Source organism: Triturus cristatus, chromosome 5_1 (assembly GCF_964204655.1).
Source record: "Triturus cristatus chromosome 5_1, aTriCri1.1, whole genome shotgun sequence".
Taxonomy (NCBI): Eukaryota; Metazoa; Chordata; class Amphibia; order Caudata; family Salamandridae; genus Triturus; species Triturus cristatus.
Window position 1 is genome coordinate 992,893,081 of NC_140587.1, and position 21,304 is coordinate 992,914,384.

Consider the following 21,304-nt stretch of genomic DNA (forward strand, 5'->3'; position numbering starts at 1 on the left):
GCCTTGAAGTACTTGCCCCGGAAATTTACCTCTCTTTCAGCGGTGGACATGTAGTCCGATAGCGTCTCGCGGTACTTTGCCTGTGCATCTGTATTGTTGGCGTAGTCTGGGCTATTTTCCAGGGTGTGGAGTGTAGTTTCCAGTTTACGTAATGTATCTCGCAAGGTCCTTAGTACCCCGGAGCCCTTAGAGATGCAGAAGCCCCGTATTGTGACCTTTAGCGCCTCCCAGAGAGTGGCTGCCCGGTCTACCGATCCCCTGTTACAGGATAGGAAATCTTCTAGCTCTTGACACAATTCGGTTCGAAACAGTTCATCAAGTAAGATGTTGGGCTGGAGTCTCCAAGTCTGGGGTCTACCCATTATATCGGGTAGACGGAACTTGGCCAGTACCGGAGAGTGGTCGGAGTACGTACGGCCCACATGTCGCACCTCCACTAAGGAGGGGGCTAGGGCCCTATTCACCATAATGTAATCTAGTCTGGCCCACGTTGCATGTGCATTATTCCAGTGCGTGCCTTCCAGGGAAGTCGGGTGTAAGGGTCGCCAAGTATCCACGACATCATGGGTGTCACAGATGTCCCTTAGGTATCTGTGTGTATTAGTGTAGTGGTGCATAGATGGGTTCGACCTATCCAAGGCGGGGTCTAAAACAGCGTTGAAATCTCCCCCCCAAATGAGGTGTGTGGATCCCACTTCTCTAATCTTGTTCCAGAGAGCAATGAAACTGCTCGGGTTATCGCAGTTGGGGCCATAAGAGCAGGCAAGGGTGATAGTCTCGATACCTATCCTACCCCACGCTATACAATAACGACCCTCGCGATCTGTGGTGGTGCCTATGGGAACATAGGGAACTCCCCTTTTAACTAGGATAGTAGTGCCTCTCGCATAAGACGAGTAAGGCGCATGAAGTGAGTGGGCAGCCCATCTGGCAGCGAAGGTGGCATTGCGGAGGGGGTCCATGTGAGTCTCCTGAAGAAATACAACCTGAGCATGCAACCTGTCTAAGGCACCCAAGATTCGCCTTCGTTTCCTTGGATCCCCCAGGCCCCGGACATTCCAGGTAATAGCAGTGAGCAGTCCTCCCCCCCCAGCTCAGTGCGTGTGGTGCGGGTCATTTGCGCCGATAAATGAATTATGGGTCAAGAGGCGCAACTGGCAACAAGGCCATAGATGTATTGGTCTAGAAAGGGTGGCATACTGTGCTATTTCAACAAGTATATTCGCAGTGCTCATGCTGAAGACCAACAACAACCCCAGAACAGTCCCTGGAAATCCCACCCCCCCACCCACTCCGACATCCCAATCATGTCGGGCATCCCCAACCCCCATCCCACCCCCTCCCACCACAGCAGCCCAATCCTGCCGGAATTCAGACCCCCTCCCACCCTTTACAACAAACATATACGCAAAAGTGGGGTATTCCCTCTAGGGGACTCGCCGGTGTGCCGGACCCGCCCTTCCCAATCCCCTCTTTTCACCCACCACACCATCACCCCATTGGGGGAGGAGTCTAAGTGGGATAGGGGGGGAGTGCCTAGGCGAATCCCGTCGTCAATGTCCAGACCAGTACCTCGTTAACAGTAGGCGACAGCACATACGGGTCCCCAAACAGTAATGTCTGCTCACCCCTTACATCATAGAGAGAGGGCGAAAGGCCAAGGCAGTCCTACACTGGACAAACGGAAACGGTCCCTCCCAAAAGCATGATCCCCCCAGCTCCACAGCCAAAGTACAGGTCACTCAAAGAGAAGAATCAAGAGTGAGGGGGAGCAGGCAATGCCGAGGAAGAAGGAAAGACACATGAAGGGGGAGAGATACAGAACATGAACCAGAACAGTGGTACTCATCAGTCCGGTGCAGACGTCGGAGAGCTGGAGCCCGATCCCGTCACAGGACCGCGTCGCCGAGGGGCCGCAGAAGGCTGTTCTTTCAGAAAGTCCTCCACCTGCTGCGGATTGCCAAAGAAAAGGGGCTTGCCATGATGAGTGACCTTGAGCTTGGCTGGATATTGCATGGAGTAAGGAATGTCTCGTTGCTGTAGTTTCTTCTTTACTCCTGTAAACTTCCGACGGGCATCCTGCACTGCCTGGGTAAAATCCGGGTAGAATGAAATGGTGACGTTTTCATGCAGGATCGGTTGTTTCTCCCTGGCCAGGCGCAGTACGGCGTCCCGATCCCTGTAATTCAGAAATTTGATGATGACAGGGCGCGGCGGGGCCCCAGGGACCGGACGAGGCCCCAAGGAGCGGTGGGCCCGCTCCACTACCAGCTGCGGCGAGAAAGAGTCCCTTCCAAATTTATCGATCAGCAGCCGCTCAATGAAATCCTCCATACGGCCCCCACCACTGGACTCCGCAAGGCCAATCAGGCGAACGTTGTTCCGTCGGGAGCGTGCCTCTAAATCTTCATTTTTGTCGGCAATGACCTTGAGCAGCCGGTCCATCTGCATCAACTTAGTTGCACCAGCCACTGCGCCATCCTCCAGCTCCGATATTCGCCCCTCTGCCTCTTTCAGGCGCTCTCCGTGTTGGTCCAGCCGGTGTACCACCGCCTCCAGGCGCGTGTTCATGTTGTCTATTTTGGTGTCAATGGATGTTAAGCTCTTCTGCATGCCGAGAAGGATAGCTTTCCAGTCCACCTCCTCCTCCTCGCCGGGGCCCGACTCTCCACTCTCCGTAGGCAGCGCGCGCGTTTTCTTTTTGGGGGGGTTGAATTGTAGCGTCGCTTGTTTTGCGTCCGATTTGCCCATGGCGGCTGCAGACGAGAGCCTTGATCTCCAAGAGTTAGTCCGCCAGGTGAGTTCAATATTGTATGCGACTACGTGAGCACCAATTCGAGGGGCCAGCCACAGTCCGCACCGCCAACACCAGCTCACCAGACGACCGGTCCCCTCTAGCCACCAGGGTTCTGCAGCTCAGCTTGGCTTCTGGGCGCTCCGTTTAGCCACAGCACCTCCTCAGACCCCGCAAGGACAGGGCCGCGCCACTCCGCTCCGTAGGCCACGAGGTTCAAACCCGGGGGATGCACCAAGCCAGGCCCAGGAGAGACGTCCGTCAGGTCAGGGCCGCTGCCACCTCTCAGCGCCAGTGGAGGGGCTCTGCCACCAGCCCCCACCTCGATGCAGCTCCCGGTGCCCCCGGCCACGGCTCCCCCGCGACCCCTGGGCCCAGAAGCGCGCTCCTCCGCCTCAGTGCGGTCCGGCCGGGCGGGCAGGGTACTTACACGCACCACGTCCGCAGCCCCGATGCAGCAAGGTCCCCTCCGCGTTCCTGGCATGCCCGGCACATCTGGTAGGCACCGGCAGTCGCGATGCAGGGAGGGGGACGTCCAGGCCCACCGCGGCTGTCCAGCAGAGCGTCCACCGCGCCAGCCACAGTCCACGACTCCCCCGCGGCTCGCAGGGCCCGATGAATCCCCGGTCTCGCGTTGCTGGGAGCCTCCGCTCCGAAGGTCCGCTCCTCACGCTGCCCCGTCTGCAACGGGTAATATCTTCACCGCCAAGATGCTCACGGACTTGGAACTCGCACCGAGTGGACCCGCGACCCTTAGCTGTCCATCGGTATCGGTTGAATGTCGGTAACTGGCCTGTAGGATATTGTTGCAGGGTTTATTGTCGCCCGGCTGGCGAGAGCCTCACTAAAGCGCGGCCATGACGGTCCAGCGCCACCTAGCGCCCCCCTAGAATATGTCAAATTATTTGACTACCTATGAATCAGAATCTCCGACACTTTAAGCTGGAGACCCCATATCAATAAGATGCTGCTTAACTACAAAAGAGCCACGGGAGTAATCGCAAAAGAACATCGCTCCTCGACGAGCAAGCCAATTACTCCCGCGCTAGTTACCTACCAGGCTAAAGCAGTTGGTTCGGCCATATACGGAGCCGAACTATGGGGTTATGAAAATCTTGAAAAATCACCTTGTCCGAGAATAAATTTCTGAGAGATTTAGTCTCCATGCCCAGGGGTACCCCTCTGAAACCACTTTTTAGTGACTTTGGCAGGCGCTCGATTAAAGATATCGCAAGGCTACGTCCCTTGCTATTCTGGGCCCGCCTATGGTGCACCCCTGAGCTAGCCAAATACACTGAGGGCCTGAAAGAAATCATGAACACTCCAGGCTCCCACAAAATAAGCTGGCTCCGCAACATTAAAAAATCTCTTAACCAGCTCGGACTAAACGATGTCTGGGACCATGGAGCTCCCGTGAGCAAGGTAGATCTCAAAAGAGCATACTGGGCCTGGATTGACAATCAGGATCTTAGTAATCCCAATGTTGGCAGGCTGACTGAAGCCTTTTATATTCACAAACAGTCTGTTAGCTTTGAGCCTTATTTTGAGTTTGTACAAAAACCAAGGGACAGATCATTGTATTTCCAATTTAGACTCGAGATTCTTCCAACTCGTGAGTTTACCAGTAAATGGAAGCCTCCTTACCAGACCCCCGACACTTGTCTGTTTTGCGTTGAGAAAGTTGAAAGTATAGCGCACATTATGTTTGAATGCCCTGCGTACAGAAACCCAAGAAGAAGATGGTATGCTGCGATGAGGGAGTCTCTAATAGTCCATCAACTTTGGCCCCAACATCTATCCCAACTCCCAAAGCAGGACCCCAGCAAAAGGGTTCCATAACCCACATAGAGCCCGTTAAAAATAAGCTTAAGTCTCCCCATCAAAAGCAGCCTCAGGAACCGAGTGGCATATTGGAAGTTCGCAAAAAGCTAGGGGTATGCACTAACTTTAACAGGCCAGCCCTAGATAAAACCCCTAGGCCCGTCCCCCATGCTACCACTACATCTACCCTTTCACTGGCCTCTAGTAAGCAAGTACAACGAATCCCCCCAGTAAACCTTCCTCCAGACTGTCAACCCTTTGCGGCAGTCATGGTTAATGTGCCCCCTCTAAAGGACGGCCAGTTGGAAAATCATCAATCACTTAAGAATAAGTGTATCCACTGGCTAAAGGCAAATAAGCCAATCCCACTAGGCGTGGATGGCATTATACTGAGTGTCCGTAGAGTGGACTGGGTTGGACAGGGGAAAAAAACGCAGGAGGGGGACTGTATAATTATAAATTTTCAAGATCCAAGAGTGGTACCATCGATTTGCACCCCTATTCCCAATATGGGGGTTCCGGGGGTTAAAGTGGTAGATCTTTCCTTCTTTTACCCCAGGCAAATTGTTGATTTTACCGGTGGAAGTTTAAGTCCCCCTGTCCTTGGTCTGAATTGGGATGGGGTTTCAGGGGACTGCAGGGAGAAACATCTGCGGCCAGCAGGACCAATCTGACTGGAAGTTGGGCATAGAGTAGATTTAGTGGAAGCATTATCATTTAGTAATATAAATCCTACTAGTGGGATAGGTGATCTTGTACCCGACTTGCATGACCCTCGCTTTCCTCATGTGTCTCCGAGGAGCTCTACAGGTGGGGGTATTCCGGGGCCATGCGACATATCAGCTGTGACGGACCCTGCCTTTAAGGTTTTCAGCTGGAACGTCGCAGGGATTGCAGGAAAGCTGGCCCTGCCTGACTTTATTGCTCCGGTTGACGAGCACTCTCTGTGCCTTTTCCAAGAGACGTGGAGTTGTGTGCCGGTCCACAGGGTGGGTTTTTCCTCTTATTTCGCCCCTGCGCTTGTTTCGTCTTCAGGGAGGGGGCGCCCAGCGGGTGGCCTCCTTATTTGGGTTGCGGCATCTCTTGATTGCAGAATTATGGAATTCCCCACAGGTTCTCCTGACATACAAAACATCACCCTAATAGATCCAAGGGGGAGAGTTGTTTTAAACGTTTATAATGTTTATGCCCGGGGAACCGTGGGCGGGAGAAAGTCTCCTGTAATATCTCTACTCGAGACTTTGTTAAATAATACCCCATATAAGTCTCGTATATTGGTTGCAGGTGATATGAACTGTACGTTCGAGCCTTTGGGCTCGGACGTTTCCCTCGACCAAGAAGAGGAGGATTCCAGGTGGGGGATTCCGGCTCTGGAAATCCCACCGATTAAAAGGTGGTCAGAAGTGGCGCTTCAGTTATACTCCCTGAGCCTCGAATTCAATCTAAGGGCTGCTAATGGGAGGACACCCTCGGATAGGGTGGGCGCCCACACTTACAATAGGCCTGGACATACCTCTAGGTTAGATTATTTTTTAGTAGATGTATGTCTGTGGCCCTATGTGAACGACATGCAGGTGGTCCCCTCGTCTGAAAGCGATCACAACCTCCTTTCTTTGAGTATGGCCCAATGGTGGCGAGACTCAAGTAAGGATACTATTAACCGGGTAACAGCACCACCTGAGGTCTCGGAAGTCTCTCCTTGTGGTAGGCGTATTAAATGGGCCAAACTGGTTTTATCAGAGGGGAAGCTTGGAGAAATACAATTTCACCTAAACCATACGGTATTAAACCTCGGATTATCTTCGGAGGGCGTGGGTAGAGTGAGTGCGCTCTTTGTCTCCCTGGTTGAATCCTTAACTAATGTCTTTACTCTACACTATAACAAATTGGGTAATAAACATTCTAAAAAACCTATTGATGGCTGGTATACCCAATCATGCAGGGTTTTTAAGACTAAGCTAGTTGAGGCGATCAAAGCTAAGTCCCGCCCTGTGATACAGGAAGCAAGGAAGGCCTACAATAACTCCCTTAAATTAGCCAGGAGGGAGTGGGAAGACAAATATTGGGATGACCTGCTCCAGGCCAGTAAATCCAGGGACTCAAGGGCATTCTGGCATCTTATAAGTACACGGAAAAATCCCGATGCACTTGTGAGACCCTGTAACATCCCGCCACAAAGCTGGGTAAAGCATTTTGGGTCCTTATACCTCCCTCCAGATGGGGATTGTAATGTGGGGGTGGATCTCACTCGAATAACTGAACCTCATGCCTATGATCTTTTTATTCCGTTAGAGCTTGAGGGGGTTATAGGGTGGGTAGCCCCACGCAAGGCTGCGGGTCCCGATGGCCTCCCGGGGGACCTTATGAGGGCATATCCAGCGGAATGGGCACGGGTCATATCAGCACTACTTAATGACATCATGATGGGAGGGGCAGTACCAGAATCTTGGAAAGGGGCGGTGGTGGTACCGATTTACAAAAAAGGGTGCAGGGAAACACCGGGGAACTACCGACCCATAAGTCTGATCGACTCCACCCAAAAGATAGCTGGTAAAGCCATCCTTGGAAGGATTCTCCATTGGGTGGAGGAGAACAAAATTCTTTCAGACTTTCAGGCAGGTTTTCGGGTTGGAATGGGGACAATTGAGCAGGTGTTTAGGTTGGTATTATTGGGGTGGAAGGTGGTGGAACTGGGCAAGGGCAGTCTTTATCTGGCCTTTATAGACCTGAAGACTGCCTTTGACCTAGTCCCCCGGGAAGATCTTTGGAGGGTACTTCATGAGCTGGGCTTACCCCCTTACATCCTGTCACTTCTCATCAGCCTTCATGCCCATACCTTTGCCCAGGTCCGTTGGGGCAAAAACGGTGAACTCACTGAGAAGATTCCAGTCTCTAGGGGCGTAAGACAGGGCTGTGTCTTGGCACCCACCCTATTTTCACTTTATGTGAACGGGGTGGTAAAACATCTTCAACAAGAACCAGCCGACGCCCCCTGTCTCGGAGGAGTCCGTATCCCCACCCTGCTTTTTGCGGACGACACGCTCCTGATTTCGAAGACCCCTCAAGGTCTCCAGAAATTATTAACACGATTTCAGGAGTTCTGTGGTGCAAGAGGATTAACAATAAATGTGGATAAAACAAAATATCTAGTCCTAAATCCTCCTAAGAAACTGGGCCGCCCACCGACTCTAAACTCGATCCCCCTAGAGAAAGTAGCCGAATTCGATTACCTTGGTATTCGGATCACGGATAGGATGTCTTGGGCAAGACATATTGACAAAATGGTCCTCAGCCACAGGAGAGTGGGAGGTGCCCTTATGAGGGAGTTCAGGGCCTCTCCAAGGAGATCACTCACCCCAGTAGTTGATATTTACAAGGCTAAAGTAGTGTCATCAGCCTTGTATGGGGCAGAATTAAAATCTTATGCTGATGCCCTGGGGGAAATAATGAGTTTGGGGGGTTGGGCTAAGATAAAGTGGCTAAGAGATACTAAAAAGCTTCTGGAGAGTGTCGGTCTAGGAGGCTGTTGGTCATCACGTTCAGCCCCTCCAAAAGAAGTTGTCAAGGCGCTTTATTGGAACTGGTGTACGGAGCGGACAATTACAAACTCTAATCACTGCAAGTCGACTGTCGCCTTTTTGCAAATTAAAGACACTGTGGTTTTTGAACCCTACCTGGACTTGATAACTCTCCCTTTTGATCGAGCCCTTTATTTTAGATTCAGAGTCGGATGCCTCCCCCTGGGTGCACTGGTATCGTGTTGGTCACCTGTGCCCCGTATTTCTTCCAACTGTGCGTGTTGCCCAAGTAAGGCCGAGACCATTGTACACGTCTTATTTGTTTGCCCGGACTATGCAAGGCCTAGGAGTGTCTGGTTGAAACCCCTTTGTCGCAATATGGGCACACGTAGTTACCTTGAAGCCCTGCGTATCTTAACTACGGACACTTCCCCCCTTTTAGTGTGTGGAATTGCAAAATTTTTAAAGTGGTCCTGGCTTATTCGTTGTAAGAGACTGTCAGTAGCTGTTTAATTCTTTTTTTAGATAATTTATTGCGGGCAATTTATGTCCTTTTATCTTCTTATGCATTTTCTACTGGCTTCTTGTTGCTGTGTTTTTTATGTGTCTATTGTAATAATTGTATTTTTTATGTGCTTACAAGATATCTTGCATATCGAATAAAAGCTTATGACTGACTGACTGAAAGTATAGCGCACATTATGTTTGAATGCCCTGCGTACAGAAACCCAAGAAGAAGATGGTTAGGCCCCGCTTGCCGTCTCCTGGGCATCTCAAACTATCGTGTCGCCTTACGCATTTTATGATCAGACACAAGCTTGGTGTTAGTCTGTGCTGTGGCCAAATTTTGGGGGTGGTCTTGGACTATTAGAAGTAAGCTCATCAGCCCCATCAGATGATCTTGTATAATGTATTTTCCCTGTCTTGTTTTTATGCATATCTTAAATAATTTTAAATACTTTTTATATTGATTTTAATCAAACCAGCCACTAAGCTATTAGTCTCAGAGCTTTTCTAAAATTACTGTGATTTGTTGAATTATTACTTTTTTTTAATGTTTGTATGTATATGCTTTTATGATAACTTTTATCGAAATAAAGCTTTCTGACTGACTGACTGAGCATTCCCTGTAAGAGAAAAAGAGAAGGTAGTAACAGAATGCCCAATGAGAGAAATTCCGGGAGGAGGATATGTACATGTTCCATGGACAAGACAGGATATTTTGTCTTTTACAAATGATTTCCCTCGACTACGCGAAAAGCCTGTCGAGTGGTATAGGTAAGTGGACAGATTTGTGAAATTATCTAAATTATTATGGATTGACCTAAATAGCCTGTTTGACATAATAGTGCCAGCAGATTTATGGACGGAGTGCAAGTTAATGATAAATTGGCCCACACAAGAATACCCTAGGGATCCAAAGACAGGAGCCCCAGACTCTGAGGTAATGAAGAAGTACGAGCAGGTCATTGTCTTTTTGAAAAATAAAGTACCTCCTAGAGAAACTGATTGGGTAAAGATTGACAGAACTCATCAGGAAAGTAAGGAGTCAGTACATGCCTATTATGAAAGATTAATTTTGGCCTTTAAACAGTTCAGCGGTGATGAAAATTTAAGTGAAAAGGATTTGAGTCATTTTTTTATACAGATTTGTAGATGGTTTACGTCCAGAAATTAGTGAAATGATTAAGCAGCATACTGTAGATTGGAAAAATAAGAAAATAGATGAAGTATTAAGACATGCAAAATATTTCAGTGATGAGATTGAAGCTAAACAGCGAAAATTGAAAGAGAAAGCTATTTGGGCACAAGTAAAAGTGGCAGAGAGACAAGAGGCTCAGTTAGTGGAACAAGCGAATAATACAGGCCCCAGAAAATTAACTTCTGGGAAAGGTAAAGGAAATTTTAATAAGAAAGAAGCTAAAAAGAAATTCCCATGTCATAATTGCGGTAGAATAGGGCACTGGAAATCCGAGTGTAAATTTCCCCCAAGTACTAATAATGAAAATACATCATTGAATCCACAGGTGCAGAATGAGGTGAGTGGTCAACCGCAGCGACAGCAGCAGGTTGTAACCCAACAGAATCAGGTGCCAAAACCGCCTTTTCCACAGAGCAAAAACTCCCAGGAATATAGTAACGAAACAAGATTCTACAACGAAGAACAGGTAACTAAGCTGCCGCGCGCTAGCGCTGTTTTGCAATACTGGCTACAACACGAGGAGAGCGATTTAGAAGAAGGTTATTGACGGTGCCGAAGGGAGGAAGAAGAGTGCGTACTTGGCGCAACTCTAGAAGTAGACCAGACAGGCCCATTTGTGGATGGGAAAATAAATAATGAAAATGTTACTTTTCTAGTTGGTACTGGTGCTACTCGATCGACTGTTAGGTCAGCTGATGTTAAGAATCTTCCTCTCTCGGATGAAACAATCCAAGTAGTTGGGGTATCCAAAAGACAAATTAAAACTTATCTTACAGAACCAGTGAAAGTTAATATAGGGAAATTTTCTGAAATGCACCGCTTTGTCGTGTGCGACACAAGTTCTGTAAATTTGTTAGGAAGGGATCTACTGTGCAAAATGAATTGCACTATTTTCTGTACACCTGATGGTATAGCATTTGAAACCCCTGATGAAGATGTGCTATATAAGATGACTATGGCAAATAGGGTAACTGAGATTATTGAAACCTCTGCAGTATTTAACCCTCATGAATTACCTAAAGAATTAAAACAGACTGTGAAGGCAGAAGTCTGGGATTTCACGGGAGAAGATCTGGGATTAATGAGAAATGTGGACCCAGTAAAAATAACAGTAAAGGAAGGAGTAAGTTATCCCAATGTCCCTCAGTATAAACTGACACCTGAAATAATCGAAGGAGTTACTCCAATAAGTGAGAAAATGATAAAACAAGTCATTTTGAGAGAAATCATGAGTAGTCCATGTAATTCACCAATTATGGGACTGAAAAAGCCTAATGGGAAGTTCAGGATAGTACAAGATCTGAGAAAAATAAACAAAATTGTTGTGTCTTGCTGTCCCATTGTACCAAATCCATCTGTGATTTTGTATCAGATTCCTCATGATGCAGAATGGTATACTGTAATTAACTTATGCCATGCTTTCTTTTCCATTCCATTGCACCATGACAGCCAACAGATTTTTGCGTTTCGTTTTGGCGAGCGCATGTTGGCTTGGTGCCGAATTCCACAGGGGTATACAGAGAGCTCATCAATCTTTAATCAGATATTGAAGAGATCTTTAGAAAGTCTAGAAATGCCCGAAAATTCAGCGTTAGTTCAATATATTGACGACCTTCTTGTGGCGTCGAAAACACGTGAAGCTTGTGAGATAAACACAATAGCCTTGCTGAATCATCTGGCAGATGGAGGACTTAAAGTGTCACCATCAAAAATGCAATTTTGTAAAAAGGAAGTACAATATTTAAGCCATAATATTGAGAAAGGACTGAAAAAAATAACGACAGACAGAATCTGGATCATAAAAGGAATGAGACACCCTATGACACAAAGAGAAGTGAGAATGTTTCTCGGGATGGTTGGATATTGTCGACAATGGATAAGCAATTTTTCTCTGATTGCAAAGCCATTGGTACGATTGACAAGAAGTGATGTGAGAGATCCCATTGATTTGAACAAAGAAGAATTAGCAGCTTTTAAGCGATTGAGAGATGGGTTGTGTGAAGCACCTGCATTAGGTATGCCTGACTATGAGAAAGAATTTGAGTTGTATTGCTGTGAGAGGAATGGATGTGCACTTTCTGTTCTAATACAGAAGCATGGAAAACTGAGGAGACCAATTGCATATTTTTCATCAATGCTAGACCCAGTAGCAGTAGCCCTACCCGGGTGTGTGAGAGCAGTGGCTGCTACCTGTCAGAGTTTGGAACAAAGTGAAGAAATTGTAATGGGATATCCTGTGAAAGTGTTTGTACCTCATGATGTGGCAATCCTTTTGACAAGGAGTCACACTCAGTATATGACACATAGTCGGCTGACCAAGTATGAGAAGGTTATATTTGGTGCAACGAATGTAAGTCTTGTGAGATGTTTGAATGTGAATCCTTCAACATTGTTGCCTGATGCTGAGAATGTAGAAGTCAGAGATGAAGCAGATCACGACTGTCTGGATGTACTCGATTTCTGTACAAAACCATGACCTGACATAAAAGATGAACCTTTATCAGAAATTGATTTCGTCATGTTTGCGGATGGTTCTTGCCTGAGAACAGATGATGAAGTGTTGAGTGCAGCATATGCGGTATGCACAGTTGCAGCAGTGATGGAAGCGTCCTACTTGAAAGGAGTAAAATCGGCTCAAATAGCTGAACTTGTTGCTTTGACTAGAGCATGCAAGATTGGGAAAGTGTGAGAGTGACTGTGATAACTGACAGCCAGTATGGCTTCGGAGTCGTACATGACTTCGGCCAAATATGGCTGCAGAGAGGGTTTTTGACATAAAGTGGAACTCCCATTAAGAATACTGAAGTGGTTGGAAAATGGCTTGAGGCGATACAGCTGCCTAGGCAATTGGCAGTTGTGAAGTGTGCTGCCCACAGTCAAAGTGGTGATTACATTGCCACTGGCAATAAATATGCCAACGACATGGCTCAATACTGTGCACGTAATCAGAATTCCATTAACAGGGCCAAGGAAAAAGAGGTGGTTTCTTATTCTTTGATGTTTATTAACCTTGTGGGCACCTGGGAAGAAGTGAGACAATTACAGGAAGAAGCAGGAGATGAGGAAATGAAGCAGTGGGTAAAAGTAGGTTGTGCACTGAGAGAGAAGGACCATGTTTGGGTCTATCGGGATGGAAGACCAGTTATGCCTCATAGCATGATGTCTGCCATGGCACGGATGTATCATGGTCAGGGACACATAGGAAGAGATGCTATGATCAGGTCATTTAAGCAGACCTGGTACAATGCAAAATTCAGACTTGTAGCAGAAAGTCTTTGTCAGAGATGCCTAATATGTCAGCAATATAATCCTGGGAGAAAGACAGTAGTGAGCCTAGGAACAATAGGTTGAGAAGGAGGGCCTTTTACTAGAATGCAAGTGGATTTCATTGAGATGCCTCCCTGTAATAGGTTGAGGTATGTTCTAGTTATGGTCTGTCTGTTTTCTAGATGGGTAGAAGCATTTCCAACAAGAAGAAATGATGGAATGACAGTGGCAAAATTACTTTTGAGGGAATGTATTCCTAGATTTGGATTCCCAGTAACAATTGAATCAGACCGAGGAGCACATTTCCATAATGAGATCATAAAATTGATTTGTGAAGCATTGAATGTACAGCAAAAACTACATTGTGCCTATCGCCCAGAGGCTTCTGGTGTGGTGGAACAGATGAACGGTACTATTAAAAGCAGAATAGGGAAAATGTGTTTAGCCACTGGTATGAAATGGCCTGATGTCTTGCCTCTGGTACACATGACTATTAGATCAATTCCAGACAGAACCACAGGTTTGAGCCCCCATGAAATCATCATGGGAAGGGCGATGAGACATGTGTTCATACCAGTCAACAAGCTGTTGCCTATAACTGATGACATGGTGTTGGATTACTGTAAAAGCCTGGCTGACGCAGTTCATTCTGTGTTTCATCAGGTAGGAGCAGATGCCACCACCCTTGAAAAGAAGCAAGTCCATGATCTGAGCCCAGGAGACTGGGTGAGAATAAAAGTACACAGAAGAAGAAACTGTTTGGTTCCAAGGTGGGGAAAACCACGACAAGTCATCTTGACCACAACAACAGCTGTGAAGTGTGCTGGACTGAAAAACTGGATTCATGTAAGTCATACATTGAGAATTTCAAATCCAGTGGATAGCACAGAAAAGGAGTATTTTGATGAGTCAGAATCAAGTACTGAATCAGATGATGGAGAGCCAAAAACAAGAGGAAACCCTGAAAGGGGGAATCAGAACCAAGTCTAACATTTGTCCCCAGAAGTATTTCCTTGAGAAGAAGGTTACAGATTTCTGATACCAGCTCAGACTCAGAGACTGAACAAGGAACTCAATGTTCTAAGAAAAGACAAGAAAAAGACAGTGGAAAAGACAGTGAAGAAACAATAAAAGAAATTACTGAAAAAGAAGTTCCAGATGAAAGATTGAGAGAGATTCCACCTGAAATAACACCATTAGATGGACAGGTGCAAGATACAGAGAGAGAGGGAAAGATTACTGCAGAAGAACCCCGAGGAGGTGTAGGGAACTCCAACATTCAATTAGAAATAGGGACAAGTAGTCAGCAGGAAGATTGCGTGCCGGAGATACGAGGAGGGACAGAAGTAGGAAAAACAAAAGAAGTGGTGGAAAAAGAAACTGTTGAAAGTAAAAAGCAAGTTGAAACAGAGTAAGAGGAAAGCAAAGATGAAGTACCTGAAGGTCGGGTTCTAAGAAAGAGAGCTTGGAGAACTGAAAAGAATGATAAAGGATGAAAATTGAAAAGAACAGTAAAAGATGACGTTTGGCCGAATAAAATAAAAAGACTGAGATATCGACTGACACGAGTAAATTCACCAAGGGCTGAACAGCTAAATGAAGTGACGAGTCAGGAGAATCTAAAAGACGAAGAAACCATTGTAATCAAAGAAAGCAAAAGAACAAGAAAACCCAACCAGAAGTATAAGTCACCAGAATGGATGTATGTGGCCCTGCCTGAAGTAAAAGAAGAGGCGGATAGCCAAGGAAATCCAAAGGTGATTGTGCCAGAAGTGGTTGAGGAGGACGAAGAATCCGAAATCCTGAGAGTTATCTTGTTCGATATAGGAGAAGAAGCGGATGTTCAGGACATTCTGTATTTAGATCGCGAGGGAAAAGCGAAAGATGATGGGATGCCAAACTGAATGAGACCAGAAATTTGCTAATGGAAAGATAACAAATTATGGAAAAAGGCAAAAACTGGTAGAACCAAGTAGGAGCTTAGAGCCTTGGGTTAGACAAACTAGTTGTGAAGTAGAAGAGGCTAAGTCAAAAGACACTGTCCATTTTAACAAAAATGGCAAACACAGATAGTAGAAAGGGTAGATGTATATTTTTGCAAAGATGGTGTAAAATGTGTTGTTGTTGTACAGGATTACTAATGCCTCTGTGGAGCATACTTGCTCTCCTGATCTCATTTAAGGTTACTATAGATACAATAGAAGGATATGGTGAAAACAAAACTAATATAGAAAAGATCCAAAGGGTACTTCCGAATAGAATAGATAAAAACTATTTGCATATAGACAGGTCTATAACTGATTTTTCTAATATTGTGTTTTCGAAATTGTTGTATGAATATGTAAAGACAATGGACATAAAGGACTGCTACGTTTGTCTGCAGTTACCTGCCTCTGTATCAGAGGGAGTGACTTATCACCACCTTCCAGTAACTTATGGAATAACATGTAGTGTAATAGCTAGTTTATTTTATCAAACAGGGAAATTAGAATATTATTTTTCAGATGTGGATAATATACTTTCACAAGTACCATCAATTAACAGGCTAAGCAAGGTAAAACCTGCAAAGGTATTAGGTGAATTTTTCTTGGAGACTAAAGAACTAACATTAGAATATATAATTAAGAACAATTTGACTTGCAGTTTAAAGAATGAGGAAAATACATTTTTAGATATGGTTGAAGAGAGGAGACTAAAAATGCAAAGAAAGGCATCGGAAGGAAAAGTGGAGAAAACAGTCTGGGATGTAGAAAGGGAAAAACACTTGAAAGGTGAAGCTAGTCCAAATATGGCTTTAGATTGGCCTCAGAAAGGAAAATTGTGTATTAGAAGGAATCAAACTGTATATGATAATTACTTTGTAGGTAGTAGTGAGTGCCATGATACATACCGATTCATGGGTGGATGGGGATTTAAAGGAGGAAATGATCCAGTTTTTCCTGGATTATACTTTATCTGCTGGAGCAAGGCGTATTATTGTTTGCCAGACCATTGGTATGGCACATGTTATGTAGGCCTGGTTTTCCCAAAGATTTTTCACATGGAAAGTGGAGAAGTTGGTGTACATAAGTTAGGTAGTTATTTAGCACGTAGAAAGAGAGAATCTTGGTCAGAAATTGTAGGTGACATCTTTGGAGCATTGGTACCAGCAGTGGGAATATCTCTGAATGCAAATAAAATTAGAAAACTGTCAACAGTAGTGGATCTCTTGTCAACAAGTACTGCTGGAGGATTTTTATCGGTAAACACTGGAATGGTTGCCATGCGTGCCATGGTAATGCAAAATCGACTTGCCCTTGATATATTATTGGCAAAAGAGGGTGGAGTCTGTGGAATGCTGAAAGTTCAACATTGTTGTACTTACATTCGAGACGAAAGTAAAGATTTGAAAATTTATATTAAAAATATAACTGAACTGCATGACGAGATAACACCACTGGAGGTTGAAGGTGTTTGGGAAAAGATGGTAAAGAAATAATCTGCTATTAAAGATTTCTTAGTGAATTTAGGTAGTACCTTTATAGGAAAAATCTTATTTCCATTAACATGTATGATTTTCTTAGTATTAATATTAAGATTAGGATGTCTCTGTTATAAAAGGAAGAAAATTCAGAAAAAGTTAAAAAGAGAACATTTAAGAAGAAATGGTAAGAAACAAGAGAGAGAATTTGAAGAAATAGAATTAGAGGAAGTTAAGGAAAGTATGTATGAATCAGAAAGAGAGAAGAAGGGGAATTCGAGTTATGAATAAAAATAAGAAATTACTTCGAAACTCCATAAATGTAATACTAAATTTTGATGGTGTGGTGATATAATCACCAAAGGGGGATTGATGGAGCGGGTAGTACAAACATTTTGTATACCTTCCCCATTTCTGTATGTTCATACTAATTAGAATAATCTATTAATTGTAATAATATTAATGTGTTTTGAGTTTTACCTAATCAACCTTACTAATGTATGAATTACACGTGGGATTTGCATGGCTAAAATAACTTGTAAACTAATATACGTATGCATACTGATACTAGAAAAATAGAATATTGCATGATATATGTTGCTTTTGTGATGTAACTGTAAGTTGCACCAGACTACATCATTGGGTGAATATAAACGCTTTAAGTGTTGCCAGTATGCGAGATAATTACACGCACATAGGGGAATTAGGTAGGGTTAAACATTTTATTCGTTATTTCCATGTTTTAATTACTTTTTGTGTTTGTTTTACTTAAGTTGACCGATCTGGCCTATGACAAAATGGCCGCCCTACGGACACGACGAGACAGCTACCATTCCACGAGGTTTCAGACCAAGTGCGCATGCTCCAGGCTCCTGAACAAGTGGCCTCAAGATGACCCACACAGCCTGTACCAGAACAAGGTCGTGACTGGACTTTAGCCAAGAGCTTTAACAATGGACAATTTTGATAAACCGGATGGATCATGTCTGACAGTGTGACATCATAGACTTTGGGAAACCGAAACGGACAATCTTAACCAACCAATCAGATGTGCTTAAAACTGACTTTCGTTACATTTTGTCATTAATTTCATTATAAAAGATGGTAGAATAGTGAGTTAAAGTTGTTGCAGTGGCAGTTGGAGTTGCGGACTTTCCTTTTCCCTGACGTTATGCTGACAGAGAGGACGGGGACACTGCAGGACAGCTGTTTCCCTGAATCTTTGACAGACTAAATTGCTGCCCATTTTCCTGATGAACTGAAGACTCTCAAAACTGATGGGTCTTGATTGATGTTTACACCCTTATGGTCCAGACTCAATCTTTGGGACTGTAGCGTGCTGCATGACGAATTGATTGACTTTGAGGACGACTAATAGCCAGATTAGGTAAATATGGTGTTCTGTGGTTTGATTAATGTTTTATTAAAATTTGCATTAATTGGATAAACAATATTATTGATTAACAAGCAAATGTGTTGGGTTATTATTGAGAAGGAATAGATTAAGATTTGAATATTAATGAAAGATGATTAAGATCACTTTTCCAACTCAACTAATTTGATCCATCGGCAAAGTGGAAGGAATATCTTGAGGTTCAGGATTAAGATGTGCAGGATTAAGGTTATTTAGTGTATGTTTATATAAATAAAATCCCTTCAGGTTACAAGATATTCTTTTCACGTCGGCATTTGGAACACTTATCCCTCCAGTAAGAGCAGACCATATGAGAGTGTGTGAGTGTTGGTGTTATGGGCCCAACCAATGAATGGACTGAATGAAAGCGTTAGTGTGATATATGGTCTGTGACGAAGGGAGGATTTGAAATTCCACGCTGCAGCACTAGGTGGGTGCTACCGGTTACTTGCTGAGTGAGACCTAGGCTGTTCATAATGTCAATAAAATGTACAGCATCCCTGTTTAATGGGTCTTCGAGATGTAAGTTGAAGTCACCTAAAACGGTGAAATCAGATGACTGAGATACCATATCCAGGGACAGCCCCACAATATTTAGAAAGTCTGCCCTAGGGCCTGGCAGACGATATAGCAGTAGGCTGTTAACAGAGTAGCGAGTGTTTATTAAGATAGTAAACAGAAGAGATTCTAGAGTTGTCTGATTGTATTGGGTCTTAAATGTCCTTTTCCAGCTACTTCGATGCATTATTGCTAGTCCTCATCCCCTTTTACCAAATCTATCTTGCTTAAAAATAGAGTAACCCCTTGGAACAGCTAAGGCTGGGTCTGGGCCAGACGCAGTGTCTGTCCAAGTCTCGGTGATAAAGGCTAGGTCCACTGCTTGAGATTCCATGAACATGGCAAATGAGGCGTGTTTACATAAGGAACGTGCATTAATCAGGGTGCACGCTATGGCTTTTGTCTTGCGTGGCCCTATTGTGACCGGCATAGAACAGGGTCTTGTCGGTTGTGGCACAGTGGGACTGTATTGGAAGTCGCCCTCTGGGCAGTGTGTAGACGGTTGTATGTCATTACAACGCATTCCGTTGCAATGCATGCCTTTACTACGCATGCGTTACAACGCGAATGCTATTACCACGAATAACATTTACCACGAAAATGCATTTACCACGCATATCGGTAAAGGCATTTTCGTGGTAAATGTTCTTTTTTTTTTTAATAATACCCCTGTGCGACCGCCGCCCCTTTTTCTTCTAATAAATTCACCTGCCCTCAACATTAAAATTGTTCCCCTGTGCGATTCCCCCACCCACAAACCCTTAAATTTACCCCTTCGCTACACTTCCCCCTCATTAATTACTTAAACTAAATTCCCCCTTACTTCGGTACGTCCTCTCTTCTCTGTAAGCTCTTCCGATCTGCGTCGCACGTCGTAAAGAGGAAGTGGAAGTGTCTTTCCGTTTCCTCTAACGACGCCGATTGCCTCCACATCGATGGAATCCGTTTTTTTTTGTGGGGGGGGAGACCCCCAACCCCCCTTTTTTAATATTACCTTTAGCACACATGCCTTTACTACGTATCTCGTAGTAAAGATATGCGTGGTTAAGGCTTTTCGTGGTAACCACGCATGCATTGTAATGCATGCTTGGTTATGGTTATACGTGGAAACGGCCGCGTTGTAGTGGCCGTTTCCCTGTGTAGACACAGTGAACAAATCAAATCCAAGACTGAGTCTCCTGCTACACTTACTTCTGTTGTTTATATCAGCTAATTGTTCTCTGGAGTAGAGTCGTGACCAAAACCAACATAGCGATTGGCCCTAGGCCGGGCCAGGCCCGGACGGGCGCAGACAGGCTTGCCCTTGACGTGCCTTTGGCGCGCCAGCTGTGCGGCCGCATAGCGACCGTGCTTTTAAAGCCCCCGGTGTTCTACATCTAGACTGCTGATCACCTGTTCTCCCCTTAGGTGTTTCCGGTGTTCCCGGAAGTGAGGCAATCCTGCGAGCTCCTGTTTTCCCCCACGGCAAAGTGCAAGTGTAATTAGGTAAGACTCCTCAGTTCTCTGCAATTCTACAAACAAATGGCAGTAATAAGTTAGCGCTCAAAGGTTACCTAAGAACCGTTTTTTAAATTCAATACAGTTTTTAAAAAGGTGACACAAAAAACAGGGTAACGAACTAAAAACGAGCAGTATTTAAAAGGAGCAGTTTTTAAAACGAAGTAGTAAGGATCTCCAAAAGGCTAAAAGGTCAGTGGGACGTGCAGATATGACCGTTTTACGAGAGAGACTGTCAAGCGATTACCTTTGTAGCTGTGCTCAGATCATACAGCATCCCTTAGCATCTGTTCTGAGGTTGCAATGTAAATCCATAGTATTTGTTCTAATATAGCACTTGGACTACTGTAATGTATGCTCCAAGATCCTACAGAAAAAATCACCATATTTTCTGTGCTGTATAATACAGTTAACCTTTGAGGCCATGATTGAGAGTGACCTGGCATTTTACAGTTATTGTGCAAAAACCTATTTATGTGATATTCTACCACAAAATATCGACCTTGACTATGACAATATTGTGAGTGTGAATATAGGAAATCTTTGTGAATATCCATACTGTTGAGGTTGGAATGGCTTAGATAACTCTGCCATATTGTGCTCTAGTTGATTCCTTTTAGGGCTTATGATCTTCCTAAAGGTTAATACCCTCTACATTTAAAATGACTTAATAGATTGTTTCCTTTATTCACTCGGTTGCTTACCAGACTGATTTGAACAGAAGTGAGTTTGCCATGGGGGTGAACCATATTACTTACTCTTGTAAGCCTCAGTGTCTCGCTACACTGAGCACTTGCTTAATGTAGTGCGACATTTCCACTCTAACTGGCTGCAGTAAAAAAACAGCACCCTATTTCTGTATCAAAGAGTACACCATCACATGTATACTTCCATCGCCTTTGTATTACAGTCCTCATCTTGTACAGCGATCCATTGCTTTACAACTAGCTTCTTTTAACACCCAAAGGCACAAATTTGGAGCTCAGCTCCTACCTATTTGTTTTTTTCATCACCAAAAAGACAATGCTATCCACACAGTCCCATGCCACACAATTCAACTCCACACAATTCCAATCCATAGCACATAATTTGACACCAAACCACATAAACCAACTCACCAACATAACTACACAACACACCACATACATCCAATCCACACCACAGAATTCCATATCATGCCACAAAATTCAACAGCACACCACTTAATTAATCTCCACGACATACCACTCCACAACCAAAATGCCATTCCACATAATTACACTCCACAACACAC

The 21,304-nt window shown here is 44.7% G+C and overlaps 1 protein-coding gene across 2 annotated transcripts in view; it reads left to right on the top strand.

The window, feature by feature from the left end:
* Positions 1–21,304, top strand: part of CFAP90 (cilia and flagella associated protein 90) — a 250,592-nt gene that overhangs the window by 112,244 nt on the left and 117,044 nt on the right. The window contains exon 2 of one of the 2 annotated variants that reach the window (XM_085604178.1): positions 10,161–10,301. The exons of the other annotated variant lie outside the window; for it this stretch is intronic. Within the exon in view, the coding sequence (XP_085460304.1) occupies positions 10,161–10,301 (141 nt within the window). The remainder of the gene's footprint in view (positions 1–10,160; positions 10,302–21,304) is intronic. 2 annotated transcript variants of the gene reach the window in all.